Here is a 21,049-nt window from a genome sequence, read left to right as displayed (position 1 = left end):
TGCAGCAGCCCCCACGCCTGGGGCAGAGCCCTCTGCTCCCTCCATGGCTTCTTCCTGCTCTTCCTCTCAGCTGGGCATCAGTGAACTAGCGCCACCCTGAAGGGATTTGTGATTCTCTCCATTTTGGTGTCTTTCTCTTTTAGATACTGTATCAATCTTTTAAAAAGGCATAGTCTAATTGTTATAAGTCGCTAGGATACTGCCTCCCCCAGGCTCTAAAATTACATATTAAAGGGGAAAAACAACACTAAAACCAGTTCTCAGCAATTTAGAAGGAAAACCTAGAAAATATTTGGCTGAAAATTACATTTTGATGTTTCTGAATGAATAAGAGCAAGCCTTGCAAAAATCCTGATCTAAAAATACTTAGCACTTGGCCTGAGATGTCTGGTGAGCGTTAGAGGCGAAAGGAAATCCAGCATGAAGTCTCCTGTATCTGAGGAGATGGAACTAGGGGCCTCCTGAGACTCTGGGCCATTTTGTCATTGGAGAACCAGTCTCTCTTTGGGTAGCAGTCCCCCAGGACACAGCTTCTGACTCTGTCCTTTGGGGGCGGTATGGGGTTTAACCTGGTCCCAAAGCTATAAGAGCCTAGCTCTTGGTATGGAAGGCCCAGCACCACCCTACCTCCTGTTCTTTTCTCATCCTGACAGAGCCTGCCCTAGCACTGATTGGTCAGGAAGACCATGAGTTCTGAGTGTGGACTGCCCTTGCACATTCCTCCTGCTCTGCTCTCCTCGGGGTCTTCTGGCCCTGAAGTGGCAGAGCACCCCGGCGCTCTCTTCTGAACTCGTCCCTCACCCCAGAGCCTCTCACTGCCTCTGCAAGCCACTCTGCCTACCCTGTCACTCAGTCAAGAAGCTCCAGAGCCCCCAGGGCAGAGGGAGGGCAAGTGAGGGCAGTGCAGGGAGGGAGGACAGTCCTACACACACACACACAAACACACACACACCCGGTCTTTGCACAGGCAGAGCCCAGATCTTCAGTCACAGAAGGAAATCCTTCCTTTGAATTCAGCATTTGAGAAACTTGCAAATCACCCTTGCTCCCTGGCTCCCCCCTTTCTGTCTTACCTTTTATTGGGTCCTGCTCAGCAGCGAGAGCAAATGAGGTGAAAAGGCCAAGAGATTTGTCTCCTGCTCACTGATAGTCCCTCTCCCCACAGTGTTTGTGTGTCAAGTGGCAAAGCTGTTTTTCCTGGTGACCCTGATTCTATCCAGTAACTTATAGACTATATGCATAGGACTGCTTTGTTTCCTCTATCCTGGACTTTTGTTTTGCTTTTTAGTTTGGCTTTTAGTTTTTTTGGTCCCTTTTATTTAATGCACTGGCTAGACACACAAAGCAGTTGAATTTTTATATATATATCTGTATATTGCACAATTACAAACTCATTTTGCTTGTGGCTCCACACACAAAAAAGACCTGTTAAAATTATACCTGTTGCTTAATTACAATATTTCTGATAACCATAGCATAGGACAAGGGAAAATAAAAAAAGAAAAAAAAAAGAAAAAAATGACAAATCTGTCTGCTGGTCACTTCTTCTGTCCAAGCAGATCCACGGTCTCTCCTCGCTTCTTTCAAGGGCTTCCCTGGGCCAAGCGAAGGAGGCTTCAGGCAGCACCAGGTTTTGCACTCTGTTCCTCCTGGATGCAGGATACCCCTTGACCTGCTGAAGTCCCCTTCCACCTGTGGGGGGAGCTGGAGTCCACAGGGATGGCCTGACTCCGCTGCTCCAGTGACCCAGTCAGGGTGAGCCCTTGTGGAGAGTCAGCCTAGCAGGACTCCCCACCAGTAGGGCTTGAAGTGTGTTTCACCCTCCCCACCTTGCTAAGTCCAGGGGGCGTCGGTACAGATGGGAGGCCTGTTCTGTCTCTGAACCTGTGAGCTGCACCAGGTAGAACACCAGAGCCCCAGAACCACATGCGACAGCCCAATTGGTCCCCTCCAGGAAGTAGCGAAGACTCCAGTAACGTCCCTTTCTCTTCTCCCCATCCCACGAGTAATTGCATTTGCTTTTGTAATTCTTAATGAGCAATATCTGCTAGAGAGTTTAGCTGTAACAGTTCTTTTTGATCATTTTTTTAAGTAACTAAAAACACCAAAAAAATTCAGAAACTTGTTCTTCCAAAGCAGAGAGCATTATAATCACCAGGGCCAAAAGCTTCCCTCCCTGCGTCATTGCTTCTGAGGCCTGAGTCCAAAAGAGAAACAGTTGCAGCCCGTTGAGTGGCCGGGCTACCCTCAGGCCCCTGGAGGACCAGGGCTGGGGCAGCCTCTGGGCCCACATCCCCGGGCCTGCTCCCGCGTGCATTCAGTATTAGCAGTGGGTCACGAAGATCTTTCCCACACAGCCTGGGATGGGGGCAGAGGAGGCCGTTGCCGCTGATGTTTGGCCACTAACAGGTGGGTGTCTGCGTGTGTCCACGTGCGTGCTTTCTGACTGACATGAAATCAGCACCCAAGTTAGCCTCACCCGGTGACTTCGAGCCCCGCCCGGATGGAGCGGGGCCCACCTGGTCAGTGTTTCTGGGGAGCTGGACAGTGGAATGCAAAAGGTTTGCAGAACTTGAAGCCTGCTCCTTCCCTTGCTACCACGGCCTCCTTTTCCGTTTGATTTGTCACTGCTTCAATCAATAACAGCCGCTCCAGAGTCAGTAGTTGATGAATATATGACCAAATATCACCAGGACTGTTACTCAATGTGTGCCGAGCCCTTTCCTCGCGCTGGGCTCCCGTGTATCTGGACACTGTAATGTGTGCTGTGTTTGCTCTCCCCCTTCCTTCCTAGCCTTTTCCTTGTCTTTCTGGGGTTTTTCTGTTTGGGTTTGGTTTGGTTTTGATTTCTCCTTTTGTGTTCCAAACATGAGGTTCTCTCTACTGGTCCTCTTAACTGTGGCGTTGAGGCTTATATTTGTGTAATTTTTGGTGGGTGAAAGGAACTTCGCTAAGTAAATCTCTTCTGTGTTTGAACTGAAATCTGTATTGTAACCTTGTTTAAAGTAATTGTTCCAGAGACAAATGCTTCTAGACACCTTTTCTTTACAAACAAAAGCATTCGGAGGGAGGGGGATGGTGACTGGGGAGGAGGAGACCCGAAAAGACCCCTGCCCAGGTCAGCCAGAAACCACCCAAAGAAGCTAAGCCGGGAGTCCCATTCCGAGCCAACAGACCGAATAGCTGCTGTGTTGCGACTTTCAAAGTCAGAGCAAAACCAGTTTTTGTTCCACCCACTGGATTCTTTGGTTCCCCCCCGCCGCCCCCCCACTGCCCCAATATTATTACCACCACCATTATTTTTAAGGAAAGACAAGGTTGATGTTCTTTTGAGGGGAGCCAGGAGGGAATGTGTGTGAGCAGAGCTTACCTCACTGAAGACAGGGAGGATGGGGCTGAGCCTGCCTGAGGGTGTGGCCAGGACACTTCATTTGGGCACAGGTCAGGCATATGTCGGCAGATGTATTGGCCACTGTTGCCTGATGCAACTGTTCCTGGACAAGCCAGGCAGTGGGTATTCTCCTCTCCAAGGTGTGCCCTGTGGGCATTACCGTTCAAGACACTTCTCTCTCCACCCTGTCCCCCAGTGCACAACACTCATATGACATCTCTGTTCCCTGCCATCCTGGGAGAATAAAATGATGATGGAGGAGGCACTTCTTCTCGCTCTTTGCCATCATCCGATTCCCAGCAAAACTTAAGATGTGAGAAACCCCCTAGGCCTTTCCATGGCACAAACATACTTCTCAGAGAAGCTGTTATCCTCATTAGACATTGTTTTTAGACTCGTGAGACAAGGATAATTCCCTTTAGCACCTGACAGATCCTCCTCTGAAAGGTGAAGAGGATGGTTCTGACTGCAGTGACCATTTGCACATGGGGTATAGTAGCTGGAAGAACCAGGCAGGGTGTCCGCCCCCTCCCAAGTTGAAGTGATGCTCCCCTGTGCCAGCCCAGAGGCTGAGATCTGTGGATAGTGCTGCCAGTGACACAGGCCACCCTGTGCAGAAAGGAGATGACTATGGCCCAAAAAGCCATCTGAGGATGGGAGTGGTACACGTGGGGCAAGGGGAGAGGCCCGGGACAGACTTAGCTGGAGATGTCTCTAAAAGCCCTCTATCACATTCACCTTCAGTTTTTGTGTTTTGGGACAATTACTTTAGAAAATAAGTAGATCGTTTTAAAAACAAAAAATATTGATTGCTTTTTTGTAGTGTTCAAAAAAAAGGTTCTTTGTGTATAGCCAAATGACTGAAAGCACTGATATATTTAAAAACAAAAGGCAATTTATTAAGGAAATTTGTACCATTTCAGTAAACCTGTCTGAATGTACCTGTATACGTTTCAAAAACACCCCCCACTGAATCCCTGTAACCTATTTATTATATAAAGAGTTTGCCTTATAAATTTACATAAAAATGTCCGTTTGTGTCTTTTGTTGTAAAATCAAGTGATTTTTTCATAAGGTTCTTTTACTATTTGAAAAGATGGGCAGCACGCAGTTTTATTTTATTTTTGTAAGTTTTTTAATACATGTGAAAGCAAAGAATACTCAGCATGCCTTTCTAAGTGACGCGTTTGCACTTCTTGTTGGGAAGTACTGTATCCTGTGCTGTTAGCATTCTCGATAAATCTCTCTGTGAAAGTGACTCAAGGTCTGGGCTTTCATTATAAGACAGCAGTCCCCCTGCAGCTCACATGACAGCATGGTGGTGCGCTTCCTCATTGGAGCTGACTGTCCCTAAATACAGCGAGCCACATTCAGGACTGCCATGATGGGAAGGGAAGCCCACTTCTAGCACTGGCCTCACTGGCAGCCTCTTTGGCTTGCTCTGTGCCAGTGCTTTCCAGTGTGGGACAGGAAGGGCCTGGCACGAGTCTGCCTGCAGCACAACTTCCCTGTTCTGACAGGAATGGCAGTGGCACCTCCTAGGTCTGGATGTGCCGTGGTGCTTTTGGACAACTTCCCACCTGGGGCTCTGGCTCCTTTTGTGTCCCACACCAGCTGAGTCCCTTGAATGGCCTCTACTGAGTGCTAACCTGTTTCCCTGACCAGGCAAAGGCATGCTGAGGAACTGTCCAAAGGGGGCCCTGTTGTCACTGGCTTCCCATAAGGGTGTAGGCTCTCAGGAGCTGCCTACCCAGGCCACAGCTGTCCTCACCAGCCTGGTGCCAGGCCGGAGGAGATGACAGCTGCATAGAGCAGAGGGACTGTGGATTTGCTTAGAGTCCAGCTTCACATGCTACTGGAAGTTACCCTCTAAAATCCTGGCCTTGAATGTTAAATGAAACAGTTGAAAATTCGACCTATATACATATAGCATTTCCTGTGTGCCAGGCCTGTTCCAGGACTGATATCCCCCATTGTGTACGTAGGACCAAGTTCCTGCTCCCACTGAGCTCAGTGTGTGTGTGCATGATAATGTCAGATACTGCAGTTGGTATATCAGTAACGGCTCTCCCCGTGAGAAGCCACTGGGACTCAGGGCGTGGTTGGCCTCCTCTTTGGGAATGGCCACAGTGGCTGCAGCTCCTGGGAAGAGGCTCCAGTGGGGGCCAGTTGGGGACCTTGGGTGGACCTCATTTCTGTAAACAGCCCTAAGTTCCCCTTTGCAGCCAGGATTGAGAGGACAAGTGGGACTGTTGGGAGGAGACCTATTGCCTTATAAGCATGCATCCAGCTGGAGAAACTTTAAGAGTCAGACCCCACTGCTTCTTGTGGGGTCTTCCCCTATCTAGAGGGGGAGTCAGACAAGTGCTGAGGCACAGAACTCCAGTATGTTCAAGAAGGGTGCACACGGAAGGACTGTACAATGGGCTGTGGGCAGCTCCGCCTACGGGGCTTGGGAAGCTTTCACCACAGCTGAGTAAGGGCTGGGGAGGGCTGGAGGAGCGGTATGTGCAACCTCACGGCCACGGGGGACAGCATTCTTGATACCTTTGAGGATACCTAAGCAGTTTTGAATGGCTTAAGGCTGCTGATGTGTGCAGAGGGCTAGACTTGAGGTGGGCGGGCAGGGGCTACATTGTGACAGCCCTGTGGCTGCACTGAAGAGCTGGGACTCCATAGGAGGGCTTTGGGAACCTTGGGAAGGTCTTGTGCAGGAAAGTGCTATGGGTTGATTTGTGCCTGAGCAAGGCCATCCAGAGAAGAGACAGGGAACCCGGTCAGGAAGCTAGTGTGTTCATCCAGGTAAGAGGTAATGGTGAGAGCAGTGGGCCTGTGGGGAAGGGACAGACTCCAATGTTTAGTGAGACGACAGGAAAATTATGGTCGCCGAAATGTGGGGTGACCAGAAAAGCCAGAGAAATCAGTGGATAGAGAACATCGAGGGAACAGGCAAGAGAGACTGATGGGGCTAAGAGGTCTAGATGGGGTAAGAGGTCTAACGGGCAGGGAGCTGAGCTTGGTGACTGACAACTGCGTGCTGAGCTTGGTGACTGACAACTGCGTATGTCCTCTCAGGGGGAAGTGCAGACTGAGCCAGAAGTGTGACAGAAAAGGGAGGAGGGACAGCAGGAGGTGAAGAAGCATGAGGGGTAGAGCAAAGGCCTGTGGGAGCCAGCAAAGAAGGAAAAGTGGCAAATACTGCAAAGAGCTAACAATTGGCTGGCGCAGGTTACTGAAGGAGCGGAAAAGATGGGATCCAGGGCACAAGAGGCGGCCTGCTGGACAAGCTTCCAGACCGTTCTCCCCGTATCCGGCCTCACCAACAGCTGACAGTAATCAGCTGGGGGCTTTCTGTGACCCACATCTGACCCTGTCCTGCCTAGAACTCTCCAATGCCCTCCTAATGAAGCCAAAACTTCATAACGGCGCCTCCCAGTGACTTTCACCAAGCTAGTAGTGAGACGCCTTTCTGGAACATCCCGTGCCTTTTGCTGTGCCCTTTGTCCCCAGTGCTGCGAGCTGCTCTTCATCCTTCGGAGTGCCACCCTCCTCCCGGAAGCCTGCCCTGCCTACCCCGCCGGCCTCGCGCCGACCGAGGTCCCTTCGCCCCGCGGCACGGCGAGGACAGCGCGTGGCGCCCCCGTGCGGCTACGGGGCGCGGCGCCGCGGCGGCCAAGATGGCGGCGGGCCCGGGCACCGCCTCTTCCGCCCCGCCGAGCGCCTCACGAGGCCGGCTCGAAGGGGAAGTGAGTCAGTGTCCGCGGACCCGGCCGGCCCAGGCCCGCGCCCGCCGCGGCCCCGAGAGGCCCCGGCCCGGCGGCGGCGGCGGCGGCGGCGGCGGCGGCGGCCATGGCCGGGGGGCCGGGCCCGGGAGAGCCCGCGGCCCCCGGCGCCCAGCACTTCTTGTACGAGGTGCCGCCCTGGGTCATGTGCCGCTTCTACAAAGTGATGGACGCCCTGGAGCCCGCCGATTGGTGCCAGTTCGGTGGGTGGCGGGTGGGAGCGGGGGCGGGGGGCGCGGGCTCCCGGGCGCCGAGGCTGACGCCCCTGCCCCGCAGCCGCCCTGATCGTGCGCGACCAGACCGAGCTGCGGCTGTGCGAGCGCTCCGGCCAGCGCACGGCCAGCGTCCTGTGGCCCTGGATCAACCGCAACGCCCGCGTGGCCGACCTCGTGCGCATCCTCACGCACCTGCAGCTGCTCCGCGCGCGGGACATCATCACGGCCTGTGAGCGCGCGCGCACACGGCCCCGAGCGCCCCGGGGCTGGGGACCTCCCACGGGCCCTCCCCCTCTCGGGCCTCAACCCTCCTTTCCTTCCTCGGCGTCCCAGGGCACCCTCCCGCCCCGCTGCCGCCCCCAAGCATCCCTGGCCCGCGGCCCAGCAGCATCTCTGCACCCTCTGAGGCCGAGCCCCCGAGCTCCCGGAAGTTGCAGTCCTCAGCCTCCACCTTCCTCTCTCCAGGTAAGAGGGCCCTGGTGTTGGGCTTGACGGACCTGAGGAAGGGGCCACCCTGACCAGTGCCATGGCTGTTGACCCTGCTGCCGGTCTCTGCCTGCCTCTCACTGGCGTCTTTATGAAGCTTTTCCAGGCTCCCAGACCCATTCGGAGCCTGAGCTCGGCCCCGTCCCAAGCCCTGCTTCCCTCCAGCCACCACCACCATCTCCAGCCCCTTCTTCTACCAAGGTAGGTGCCCCCTGCCCCCCAGAGAAAATTCGAGACAAGGAGAACGAAAGCCTTTGGTGCACTGCGGATTCCCTGTCAGCCAAGCTGGGTCAGCTGGGAGGCAGCTGGGGCAGGGGGATCTTGTGGCCTTGGGCAGAGGGGAGAAGACAGGGACCTCACCTGATCCAGGGTCTCTTCCCACAGCCAAGGCCAGAGAGCCCAGTGTCCCTCCTGCAGGGGGCCCACCCCTCTCCGTTGTGCTGGCCCCTCTGTGAGATTTCCCAGGGCACCCACAACTTCTCAGACGATCTCAAGATCGGGGAGGGCGGCTTTGGGTGCGTGTACCGGGCAGTGATGAGGAACACGGTGTACGCTGTGAAGAGGCTGAAGGAGGTGGGTGTAGCATCCCAGTGAAGACCCTGGAAGGCCAGTAGCCAGCCCTCACTTCTCCAGCCCTTCCCTCCTGGCTTCCCCATGCAACTCTTTCAGCCCTCTGATTCCAGTTCAAGGTCCCCGGCCCCTCGGTTCTCTGGGCCTCGGACAGGTGGCATTGGAAGTGGCTGGCAAGCCTCGGCTGCAGGAGCCTCACACTGTCCATTTTCCCTGCCCCCTTCATCACACCCCGGGGCTGCAGGACGCTGACCTAGAGTGGACTTCGGTGAAGCAGAGCTTCCTCACCGAGGTGGAGCAGCTGTCGAGGTGAGCCTGGGGATCCCCCCTGGCTGGGGCATAGGGAGAGCCACAGCAGGGCCGCAGCAGGTTCTAGGACTGAATGCCACAGGACCTGGCTCCCTTGGGCCCCTGAAGCCTGTCAGGCCCAGCCTAGCTGAGGGACCAGTAAGGACTGGCCACCCAGTCCGGCCAGGTGGAAAGTGTAGTGGGGCCAGGGGGCCAGAGTGCTCAGGCCCCACTTTTTCAAATAGGTTTCGTCACCCAAACATTGTGGACTTTTCTGGCTACTGTGCTCAGAGTGGCTTCTACTGCCTTGTCTACGGCTTTCTGCCCAACGGCTCCCTGGAAGACCGTCTTCACTTCCAGGTAGGCTCACCTGGCCTGACACTCTTCCCCGGCCCCACAGCACTCTTGGCACCTGGGCAGAGCTGGGCACACGGGGTGGGGGCAGCATGGGGCTCTGAGCCTTTGTGAGTGGGTCCTGCTGGCAGGCAGGCATTGGACCTCCAGCTCCCCTACAGCTCTTAGCTCAGGACTGGGCCCCAGCTGGACCACCGTTTTCTACAGAACTCTTTCCCGTGGCCTCTCCGTGGCTGCTCCTCTAAAAGGGGGATTGTTGACTCAAGCTCCTACCCTGTGCGAGCAGAGTAGCTGAAGGATCTTGTCAGCAAAAATGCTTGAGGAAAGGTGGCCAGTGGGCAGCAGGCCGTGCATCTGAACCCAAGACTTGGCCCATCCGAGTGAGGTACCCCGGAGACACCAGGGCTAACTAAGTGCACAGGGCAAGAGCTTCTTTGCCTTTTACCTAAGCTCTGTTGGGGCAGGGTGGATGAAGGCCTTCCACGACTTCCTGACTGTCTAGAGGCAAAGTAATGAACTCTGGGAACAGAGGTGCATCGGATTCTGTCACGAATCCCAAGAACGCGTTCCCCAGCCATTTTCCCAGCCTTGGAGGGCTCCACGAGGCACTGGAATACCATAGTCTCTGCCTGCTTGTGAATTAGGTCATGGAGATCTTGCTCCTTGTTTTCCAGAAGGGGAAACAGGCCCAGAGGGTGAAGTGACTTGTTCCAGGCCATGCAGTGACAGGTGGAGGGAGAGTTGGGGGTCAAGGAACAGCCGCCCCCCAGCCTCCTCTATGTCTCTTTGCTGCTACAGACCCAGGGCTGTCCCCCTCTCTCCTGGCCTCAGCGACTGGACATCCTTCTGGGCACAGCCCGGGCAATTCAGTTTTTACACCAGAACAGCCCCAGCCTCATCCATGGAGACATCAAGAGGTGAGGAGGGGCCGTGCCCTGGCCTGCTGGTGTGCGGGACCGACGCAGCCTGGCTTTCAGAGCCCGAGTGGCCTGGGGGCTGCTGTGGGCAAGGCACTGGCTTGGCAGCTTGAGTCCAGTTTCGTCAGGGCCGGGCAGGTGTGGGGGACAGAGCAGGCTGGGGCCGGGGCCGGACTGATGCCACTCTCTCCCCTCCCCAAGTTCCAATGTCCTTCTAGATGCGAGACTCATCCCCAAATTGGGAGACTTTGGCCTGGCCCGTTTCAGCCGCTTTGCCGGGGCCAACCCCAGCCAGAGCAGTGCCGTGGCCCGGACGCGGACTGTGCGGGGCACCCTGGCCTACCTGCCCGAGGAGTACATCAAGACGGGGAGGCTGGCTGTGGATACTGATACCTTCAGCTTTGGGGTGGTGAGCCGCTGGCCCTCCGTCCCTTGCAGGGTCCCCTTCCTCACTCTGCATCTAATTTTGTGTTTGTAATTTCACGTTCTTTTTCTTCAAGTGGGCCTTCCAAATCGCCTAAGCTTCAGTCTCATAACACATAGCTTTGTCCCTGTTGGGAGCCAGTCATGTGCCCGTTCCAGGGCCGTACCCCTGTCAGCCCCAAACCATGTCCACCCCAGAGGCCTCTGCAGACAGCTCCTCCCTGCCAAGGCCTGGGGTGGCACCATCGCAGAAGCCACTGCTATGTTGTCCACCCTGCCTCCTCTCCAGGTAGTGCTGGAGACCCTGACTGGCCAGAGGGCTGTGAGGACGCACGGTGCCAGGACCAAGTATCTGGTGAGCCTCCTGAGGCAGGGCCGAGAGGTGCTCCTGGCAGCCAACAGGTGCAGCCCCAGAGGGCGGATGATCCAGAACGCAGCGCCCCACGGAAGCCTGCCTTTGCTGCTGCTGACTCATCTTTGAAAGTGGGCAGGGCCCCTAATAGCTTCCTTCACCTTGCCGAGGAGAACCCCTGTCTTTCTTCTCTAGATGCCATGGGCAGGGGCAGGGGAGCAGTCCCAGGGTGCAGGGGCCTGGGTGAGGCAGTGCTGCAGAATCGGGTGGCTCTGAGAAGCCTTCTCCTGGGCCCCATCACGCAAGCTGCAGACGGACGAACGCTCTGTACTGGGGACAGGTCGGAGCTGCCCTCACACCCCTACTCCTTCATTTGTCTGCCTTTCCATAGACGGGGATGGCGCCAAAAGACAGAAGACCTGGGTTCTAGTCCCAGCTTGACAGTGGCCTTGTAGCAAATTCTTCCTGCTCCCCGCTGGGACTCAGTTTCCCCATATGCAAAACAGACTTAACACACGTGAGGCGCTCAGACAGTTCCTAGGCCCAGAACATGCTTGGCCAGTGTGTGTTCTTCACTGTTTTGGGGCAGCTGGCTGGTATGGGGACACTCTTCACTTTTCACAAACTTGTACACATCCTGCTGCCTCTTCTGCTGGCTGGGCTCCTGCTGTCCGTTAGGGCGTCTCAGCAGGGACTCAGCTCAGCTGAGAATACACGTGCCAGACTTGACCCTTCCTTCCTTCACTTTCTGCAGCCGTCAGCGCGTCCTGCTGGTGCTGTCTCTAGAGCTGGCCCTGACTTGGGCTTCTCTCCACTGTCACCATCACTGCCCTGGAGAAGCATAGCATCTCAGGGGTCTTTCTTTGGTCTTCTTTGGACCCTTCTCATTTGCTCTCCATCTGCAGCCAAAGTGATCTTTCAGAAAGCTCCTTTGCCTTCCCACTGCTCTTGGGATGAAGGCCCAATCCCTTAATGTGGCATGACCCCACCACTCCCCAGGTCCCCTGTACTTGGGGAGCTCCCTGCTGCCTGCCCCAGGACTTTCATATGTGCCATTCCCTGTACCTTAAAGACCACCACCCACCCAGGTGGTTTCTTCTGGTCTGTCGTGGCCTCTGGTCACGTTTGCACCCCTTAGCTCTGCCCTCTCTGGCTAGTTCATACCTTCAGATCCCAGCTCAAGTGCCATTTGCTCAGGACCTTGTTGAATGCCCTGGGGGCCTCTTCAACAATTTGATAGGCTTGTTGGTGTTTGCCCCACCAGGAAGTCAGGTCTGTGAAGCCAGAGTCCAGGATGTTCTGTTTGTCGTCATATCCCTAGAGGCGGGGGCAGCACTGGGCACGCAGTGGGTGTTTAATAAACCCATAGAAAGAAGACCACAGGATTGAGTGACAAGGGTCTGGGAAATGCAGCTGAAGGTAAGGCCACCTGGTGGCCATGCTTACAGTATCTGTCTCACAGAAAGACCTGGTTGAAGAGGAAGCTGAGGAGGCTGGGGTGGTCCTGAAAAGCACCCAGACCACACTTCAAGCGGGTCTGGCCGCAGATGCCTGGGCTGCTCCCATTGCTACCCAGATCTACAAGAAGCACCTGGACCCCAGGCCCGGGCCATGCCCACCTGAGTTGGGCCTGGCCCTGGGTCGGCTGGCTTGCTGCTGCCTGCACCGCCGGGCCAAGAGGAGACCTGCCATGACTCAGGTAGCCCTAGGGGGGTGGGAAGCAGTTTAGAAGCCAGCTGCCCATAAGAATGGGGTGGCCAGCTAGAGACCCCACCTTCCTGACCCTGCTCTGTAGTGAGCCGAACACAGCGCCTGCCAGGCCTCTTTCTGAAGATGAGCCTCCAGACATTCCTTGCTAGCAGTTTGTTTCTGCCTGGGGCAGTGCCCCCCTGAGCTCAGGTCCAGGGTGGTCCTGCTTTGCTGGGGGGGGGGCCTCTGACGCCACTTCACATGGATAGAGGGAGAGGGCTCTATCACGCCCCCTGCTGGGTATACTGTGCCACTGCGTCTGCCCTTTTCTGTCCCCTTCCTGGTCCCCCCCACCTCTTCCCTCCTGTTGACAGTTGAGAATAGAGAAGCCCCATTTGAGGGCAGCAGGACAGTGAGATTCACTTTCTAGAAGAGAAAGAGAGGCCGTTCTCAGTCCTTGGCTTTGGTGGCTGTGACTCGTAGCACTCCTTGTGACAGGGACAAAGCTTTCCCAGCTGAAAGGTGTGCCGGCTTAGTGGTTCCTACAGCCCCCAGGGCAGCTGTTCAGGGCCTGGGATGGCGATCTGAGGCTGGGCGCCAGTCCTGGGCAACCTGGCGCAGCCTGTGGTTTGAGCAAGGGGTGCTGGGCTGTGCGGCAAGCCCCGCCCAGGGCATCGGCCCTGCTCACACTGAGCCTCTTTTCTCTCCTCAAAGGTGTACGAGAGGCTGGAGGAGCTGCAGGCAGCAGCGGCAAGGCCGCCCTGGGAGCTAGAAGCCGCCAGCCGCAGCCCTGATTCCCCACAGGAGAACTCCTATGTGTCCACCATCGGCAGTGCCCAGAGCGGGGGTGTCCCATGGCAGCCCCTGGCAGTGCCCCCAGGAGCCGCGGCCCAGGCTGCAGAGCCGCTCCCGAGAGGCCCCAGCCAGCCCGTGGAGAGCGATGAGAGCGTGTCCAGCCTCTCTGCTGCCCTGCACTCCTGGCACTTGACCGCAAGCTGTCCCCCAGGCCCGGCACCCCTCAGGGAGGCTGGCTGTCCTCAAGGGGGTACCACTGGAGAGTCGAGCTGGGGCAGTGGCCCAGGGCTCCGGCCCACAGCCATGGAAGGTAGCTAGGGTGACAAGTCCCAATACTCCCCACCCTAGCCTTCTGGAAGGAGAGAACTAGGGCCAGCTGTTCAGCTCACTGTGGCCTTAGTAAGCTCGAGGCCACAGAAAGGGACCCAGAGAGTAGCCTGTTGCCATCTCGTTTCAGACCCCCAGGTTGTGCCCCACTCCCCCTTTAGTGGATGAGGAAAGGCCAGGAGCTTGCATCCTAGCCCTTCTCCCTGCCCCAGTCCCGAAAGCCAGGAACAAGGAAGGCTCTGTCTAGGGCCGGACTCCTGGCCTAGCCTGAGAGCTGGGCCCGTGGTGTGGCCCCGTCCGGGCCCACTTCAGAGTTCACTGAGGAATTCTGTGCCGAGGCCAGGATGGCAGGGTGCTAGGCTGGGGCTGGGAAGACTTGTGAGGCTGGAAGTGTCACCAGGCAGTTCCCAGGGACAGCTAAGAGGATGCTATCTCCATCCCAGGAACGCCCCTGGGCAGCTCCGTGTCATCATCGTCAGCGCCACCACAGATTGTCATCAACCCAGCCCGACAGAAGATGGTGCAGAAGCTGGCCCTGTATGAGGATGGGATCCTGGACAGCCTGCAGCTGCTATCGTCAAGCTCCCTCCCAGGTACCCAGGGACTGCTCCGACTCTGCTTTCTGGGCACCAGCACCCAGAGGAGCCCCCTGCACCCCCCTGCACCCCCCTCCCGTGTACACTCTGCAGCCTGATGGCTGGCCTCCGGGGTTGCTCAGACATGCTTCCTTGTGCCAACCACAAACAGCAGAGCATTTGTTCTGAGTGGTGAGGCCCCTGCTTACCAAGGGCACGGGACAGCCAGGCAGGCCACTCCCTTTAACCATGGCTGGAAGCCCAGTCCGCCCCCACACCTCCCTTAGGAATACTCTGTCCCAGCTCCCTCCTCTCCTGACGACAGCATCTTCCTTTCGCCTGAGGGTGCCAGCCTCCCTCACACCTCCAGAACATACAGATCCCCCGTAGGAACTTTCTATTCCAGGTATTATTTGAAGAGCCAGTGCTTAGGGATCAAAACGCCCTATTCCAGATAGCGCCCCAAGAGCTGAGGAGGAGGTGTGGCCCAGCCCTCGGGCCGGGAGCCCCCCGCCCCCATGTGTTAGGTGGCATTTCTCTCTCTCTCCCCTAGGCTTGGGCCTGGAACGCAAAGACAGGCAGGCGCCCGAAGAGAGTGATGAATTTCAGAGCTGATTTGTTCACATGGGCAGATTCCCCAAACCTGGAAGTCAAAGTTCTCATGGTCGCAAGTTCTCATGGTGCCCGAACCCTTGGCAGCCCACAGGCAGCGGGGGTGAGGCCCCATCCTCAAAAGGGAGAAAAGGTGGTGGCCCCCGCTGCTCTAGGGGCATGGGCACAGGCAGGGCTCAGGGCCAGCTGGGCGGGCTGCTGAAAGCCATTGATAGGACAAGACACCTCAGAGGCCTGCCTGCAGTCCAGCGTCTAGCGGGTGGGGTGGTATGGTGCATGTGGGAAAGCTGCTGGCTGCACAGGCCGGACAGGAGAGGCCAGTGTGGCTGCTGGTGCAATGGGATGGAGCAGGGAGCCAGGCAGGCCATCTGCAGCCCAGGCCTGCAGCAGCAGCCCTTAGCCCATCTCTGGACTTTCCTGAAGCCCAGAGGAAAAGCAGCTACTCTGCACAACAGAGCAGATGAGGCCCAGGCTCTCCACTTGCTTATAATTTGGAAAAGAGAAGTATGGCTGTCCTATGGTTCAGTCCACTAGTAAGAAGCAAAAGTTCTGAGATCCCTCAGAGGGCAGCAGCACCCCCCTCGGGCCAGTGTCTGCAGGCCTCACTGGGAGACCTGTGAGCTAGCCTACTGTGACTGTGACTGCCTGCCAGCCAGGCCACCCCTAGGCGCTACAGATGGCTTCCAAGCCAAATCAGGCTCCAGAGGCCACAGGCTCAGGCTCAAGCCCAGGCACTGATTGTGGCAGAGGGACCACTACTCAAGGTCCAGCTAAGCCCAAGCCTTGAGTTACCCAGACGGTGAGAAGCCCCAAGAAGGAAGGAAGTTGGGAGCAAGGCAAAGAGGGAAGGGGACCCTTTTCAGGGAAAAAAAAAATGTGACTTCGTTTTTTAGAAGCAAGTCAGGTTTTGTGTAACCGAGCGCCCTCTTGAGCATCTTCGAAAGTAGCCCAGGGCTGTAGCACAGGCTTCCAATGAGTCCGTGTTCACAATCATTAGTCACACTACATGCCCCGTGAAGCTAGATGTTGGTGATTCCAAGTTATCCTTGAGTAATAAAAATTGACATTTTGATCTGTGGCTGTACTTGTGGAGTTCATTGTACTGCGAACTTTGAGCTTTGCGACTGCTTTGCTTTTTTTCTTTTCTTTTGTTTCTTTGGGTTTTTGGGTTTTGGGCAGCTGACTGGTACAGGGGTCCAAGCTGGTTTTTTACTTTTATTTTTTTATGATGAATGCCAGAGGGCTCCCAGTGCTTTACACCTCAGGTTTCCTGAGTGTCCAACCAAAACTCCAGACACCCCACCCCTGCAGGCTCGTTTCCACTCCCAGTCAGCCACACCCGGACTGGTGACAGATCTACAGCACTGCTACCCAGTACTCCACGTGCCATTTAGTTTTTCCTGATGTATTTCATGTTTTTTGATACTATTGTAGATGGAATCTGTATTAGTCAGGGTTCTCCAGAGAGACAGAACCAGTAGGATATGTTATAAATAGATGAGCGGGGATTTATTAGGGGAATTAGCTCGCACGACTGTGAAGAGGAGTCCCACGACAGGCCATCTGCAGACTGGATGCGTGCAGCGTGGCTCAGTCCAAGTCTGAAGGCCTCAGAACCAGGGAAGCCAGTCATGTCCTTGGTGTAACTCTGGAACCCAAAAGCTGAAAAGTCTCGAGATCTGATGTTCACGGACAGGAGAGCAGGATGTATCCCAGCTCCAGCAGATAGAGAGAGATTCGCCTTTTCCTCAGTTTTTGTTCTCTCTGGGTCCCCAGCAGATCAGATGGTGCCCACCCATATTGAGGGCAGATCCTTCCCACCCAGTCCACTCAGGCTGCCCTGCTGATCCCTTCTGGAAACACCCTCAGGGACACACCTAAGAAGATGGCTCTACCAGGTTTCTTGGCATGGCATTCCTTAATCTAATCAAGTTGACACCTAGAATTAACTTTCACAGTATCTTTTTTTATTTTTTGGCAGCTGGCTGGTAGGGGGATCTGAACCTTTGCCCTTGGTGTTACAATACCATGCTGCAAGCAACTGAGCTAAATCACAGCATCTTTATTTCATTTTCTAATTGGTCATTGATAGTATATACAAATACAGTTGAGTTTTGTATATGGACCTCGTATTCTGTGGCCTTGCCTGAATTCACCTATTAGTTCTATCAGGTTTTTGGTAAATACTTTAGGATAGTTTATGTATACAGTCATCTCGTCTGCAAATAGAGTTTTACTTCTTCCTTCCCAATCTGTATGCCTTTATAGTTCTTTCTCTTGCTTTATTGCAGTGGCTAGGGCCTCTAGTCAAATGTTAAACAGAGGCGGTGAAAGTGGACATCCTCACCTGTCGCAGGTGGAAGGTGTTGTCTTTCACCATTAAGTATGATGTTAGCCGTAAGGTTGTCATAGATGTATTTTGTCAGGTCATCCTAGTTTTCTGAGAATTTTTATTATACGTGGTTGTTAAATTTGGGGGGAGGCAGGGGGTTATTGAATTTTTTTCAAGTGTTGTTTTCTGCATCTACTGAAGTGAGCACATGATTTTTCTCTTTTATTCTGTTAATGTGGTGAGCCACGTTGATTGGCTTTCAAATGTTAAACCAACCTTGTATTCTTTAGGTAGAAACAGTAAGTTGCTCGTGATGTGTTATATACTTTTATATATTACCGAATTCCATTTGTAATATCTCCTGAGAAGTTTTGCATCTATGTTTCTGAGGGATATTGGTGTGCAGTTTTCTGGTAATATTTTTGTCTGGTTTTGGTATCAGGGCCTCATAAAATAAGTTGGAAAGTGTTCCCTCCTCTTACATTCTTAATGGGCTTGTGTATGGCTGGTGTTATTCTTTAAATGTTTGATAGATTGAGAGGCGAAGCCATCTGCACCCGGAGTTTTCTTTGTGAGAAGGCTTTAATTACAGATTCAATTTCTTTAATTAGATATTGGGCCATTGAGATTTTCTGTTTCTTGTGTCAATTTTCATAATTTGTGTGTTTGTGTCTTTTAGTGAATGTGTCCATTTCAAAGTTGGCATAAAGTTAATAATATCCCCTTTCTCATTCTTTTAATGCCTGTAGGATCTATAGTGACAACCGTCCTTTCATTCCTGATATTGCTAATTTGTCTCTTTCCTTTTTTTCTTGATCAGCCTAGATAGAAGCTTATCAGTTTTAATGATAATTTCCAAGAACTGGTTTTTGGTTTCATTGACTTTTCTTTTCTCTATTTTTTGTCTCTTGTATTTTGTGGATTTCCACTCTTTAGCATTTCCTTTCTTTTGCTTATTTTGGGTTTAATTTGCTTGTCTTTTTCAGCTTCTTAAGGTGTAACTTTAAATCATTGATTTTTAACCTTTCTTCTTTTCTAATACAAGCATTTAAAGCTATAAAATTCCCTTCGAGCACAGCTTTAGCTGCATTCTATACATTTGAATGTGTTCTGTTTTGTTATGTTTCAGTTCATTACGTTTTTTAATTTCCCTTGTGATTTCTTCTTTAACCAAACACTGAAGCATGTTCATTTACAAATTTGGGGGCATTTTTCAGGTTATCTTTTTTGCTCTCTGTTTAATTTCATAGTGATCAGAGAGTTTTGTGTAACTTAATTTCTTTCCAATTTATTCAGACTTGTTTTATGTCCCAACATATTTTAGCTTGGTGGTGTTCCATGTGTATTTGAATAGAGTATATATTCTTTAATTGGGGAGAGTGTTCTATAAATGTCAGGTAGGTCAAGGAGGTTGATAGTGTACAAGTCCTCAGTCTCCTTGCTGATTTCCTGTCTACCATTTCTATCTGGTAGACTGAGAAAAGTATTGCAGTCTTCAGCTGTAATTGTGAATTCGTCTCTCTTTCGGTTCTGCCAGATTTTGCTACATGCATTACGGGGCTCTCCTACTGGATGCATACACATTTATGAATATGTGTTCTTGATAAATTGACCCTTTTATTATTACAAAATACGCCTCTTTATCTCTAGTAGTGTTCCTTCTTCTGAAGTCTGCTTTGTCTGGTATGAATATAGACACTCCAGCTTTCCTATGCTTAGTTTTTGTCATGGTGTAACTTTTTCCATTCTTTCCTTTTAACCTATCTGTGTCTTTATATTTAAAGTCCATTTATTATAGACAGCATATGGTTCAGTCTTAGTCTTTTAACCAGTCTGACAACCTTTGCCTTTTAGTTGGTCTGTTTAATTCATTCACATTTAATGGTTGGGCTCAAATCTACCATTTTGTTGTTTGTTTTCTATTTGTCCCATCTGTCCTTTTTTCCTCTGTTCCTGACTTCTTTTGGATGAATCATTTCTGATATTCTGTTTTTTCTCTGCTATTGGCTTATTAGCTCTAGTAATTCAGTGAGACTCTGGTTCTGCTCAGCAGCCCCCTTCCTTCTCCATGGTCTGGAATGTGCCTCTAGGCAGAAACCCAGGGTGCTCGTAGTGGTCGCCACATTTGTTTTCCTTCTAATCACAGTCCTGCACTGCCTGTTGACCAATATCTGGAGATAGTTTCAAATACTGTGCCCAGTTGTTTAGTTGTTTACAACTGGTATCAGCACGTTTAAAACCACTCCAAGGGCATTCCATCACCCCGGAAAGGTCCCTTGCATGAGAAAACCACTATCCATGTTCAAAACCATGGTTTTGAACACATAGATTGGCTTTGCATGTTCTTGTATTCCACACAATGTGTCTGGCTTCTGTCACTGCACGCTGTTTTGAGATGCAGCATGATGTTGCAAGCAGCACTTTACTGTTTTTCATTCCCAGTAGTATTCCATCATGTGACTGTACCACATTTTATCCATTCTACCCTTGATGGACTTTTGGGTAGTTTTCAAGTTGGGGCTGATATAGAAAAAGCTGCTATGACCCAGTACAGAAGCAGCACAGGCATGTATCCCGGGAGCAGAGTTGCCGGCTCATAAGAACACAGATGTTCAGCTTTGGTGGATCCTGCCAAACATTTTCCAGAGCAGCTGGAAATTTGCATGTCCCCAGCAGCATATGAGAGTTCCAGGTGCTGCACATCCTCAGCAACACTTGGTATTGTCGGCATGTTTTCATTCTAGCCATTATAGTAGGTGTGAAATGGTATCTCATTGTGGTTTTAATTTGCATTTCCCTAATGACTAATGATGTTCAGCATTAGTTCATTCGCTCATTGGCCTTTCTGTGAAAGGCATATTCAGATCTTTGGCTCATTGTTTAATTAGGTTGTCTTTTCCTTGTTAATGTGTAATACTTCTTTTCATATTCAGGATACAAGTCTTTTGCATGCTATGTGTATTATAAACATCTTTTGCTACTCTAGAGTTTGCCTTTTCACTTGTCTCAATGATGACTTTTGATGAACAGTTCTTTATTTTTAGTAAAATCCAATTTATCACTTGTAGAGGATTCATAAAGCAAATGTACTTCACAGGGCCTGGTTTTCCAAAGCCTTGCAGTTTCAAATATTGACCTTGCAAAGGACAGGACATTTTCCCCAGGCTATTGAGTCTCTGTTTCAAGATAAGAATTGTAACACAGCAAGGCTGCTGGCTCAAAGACAGACAAGTTACTGAATGATAAGTAAAGATCCTGGGAAATTGTGGTAAGAAGAGAATGTTTGCTAAAATCAAGTCTTTGTTGCAAATTGTGTTACAGAAGGTCACTTTGCTTGACTTACTGAATGTTACCAGCTTCTATTGTTAAACTTGTTAAAATGTACTTTGCAAAACCCCACCTATGTCTCTTCCTGTAACTTCTTGGTCTGGAGAATAAATGCAGGAAGAGAACCCCAATTCGTGATTAATTTCCCAAATGGAAGGATGCCTTCAGGCTTGAGGGTCCTGGGAAATTAACCCCTTTCTGGGGCTTCTCACTGCTCAAAAGAGATGGGCTGTGAGTAATCTTTGGTGGCTCCGTCACCCAGGGAAAAAGGGGTGACAAATCCGTGGTAGGCAAAGCAACAATCACCCTTCTCTTATGGCTAATGCTTTCTATGTTCTGTTTAAGAGTGTTGCTTACCCTGAGGTCATGAAGATATTTCCGTTTGACTTCTAGACACTTCATTGCTTTCTCTTTCCTATTTAGGTCTGTGCTACATCTCAAATTGATTTTTGTGTCTGGGGGTAGGTAGGCATCAAGATGTCCTTTTGCTCCGCATGACATCCAATTTATCCCACATCAGTTAGGAAAAAGACTGTCCCCCCACTGAATCAAAGTGGGGCCTCTGTCACAAAGCTAGTGGCTGTATTTGCACAGGCCTCTGTCTGGCCTCTCTC

The 21,049-nt window shown here is 52.3% G+C and overlaps 1 protein-coding gene across 1 annotated transcript; it reads left to right on the top strand.

The window, feature by feature from the left end:
* Positions 1-7,238: 7,238 nt before the first annotated feature.
* On the top strand, positions 7,239-15,848 carry IRAK1 (interleukin 1 receptor associated kinase 1). The gene is made up of 14 exons (XM_063083970.1): positions 7,239-7,376; positions 7,450-7,617; positions 7,722-7,853; positions 7,972-8,075; positions 8,259-8,447; positions 8,689-8,753; positions 8,978-9,092; positions 9,885-10,003; positions 10,205-10,412; positions 10,716-10,781; positions 12,241-12,477; positions 13,182-13,572; positions 14,033-14,182; positions 14,718-15,848. Exons 1-14 carry the CDS (start codon positions 7,241-7,243, stop codon positions 14,777-14,779), a joined length of 2,142 nt encoding a protein of 713 aa, XP_062940040.1. The 5' UTR covers positions 7,239-7,240; the 3' UTR covers positions 14,780-15,848.
* Positions 15,849-21,049: the final 5,201 nt, after the last annotated feature.

Source organism: Cynocephalus volans, chromosome X (assembly GCF_027409185.1).
Source record: "Cynocephalus volans isolate mCynVol1 chromosome X, mCynVol1.pri, whole genome shotgun sequence".
Taxonomy (NCBI): domain Eukaryota; kingdom Metazoa; phylum Chordata; class Mammalia; order Dermoptera; family Cynocephalidae; genus Cynocephalus; species Cynocephalus volans.
The sequence above is the reverse complement of the archived record's forward strand: the minus strand, read 5'-3'. Positions and strand labels throughout refer to the sequence as shown.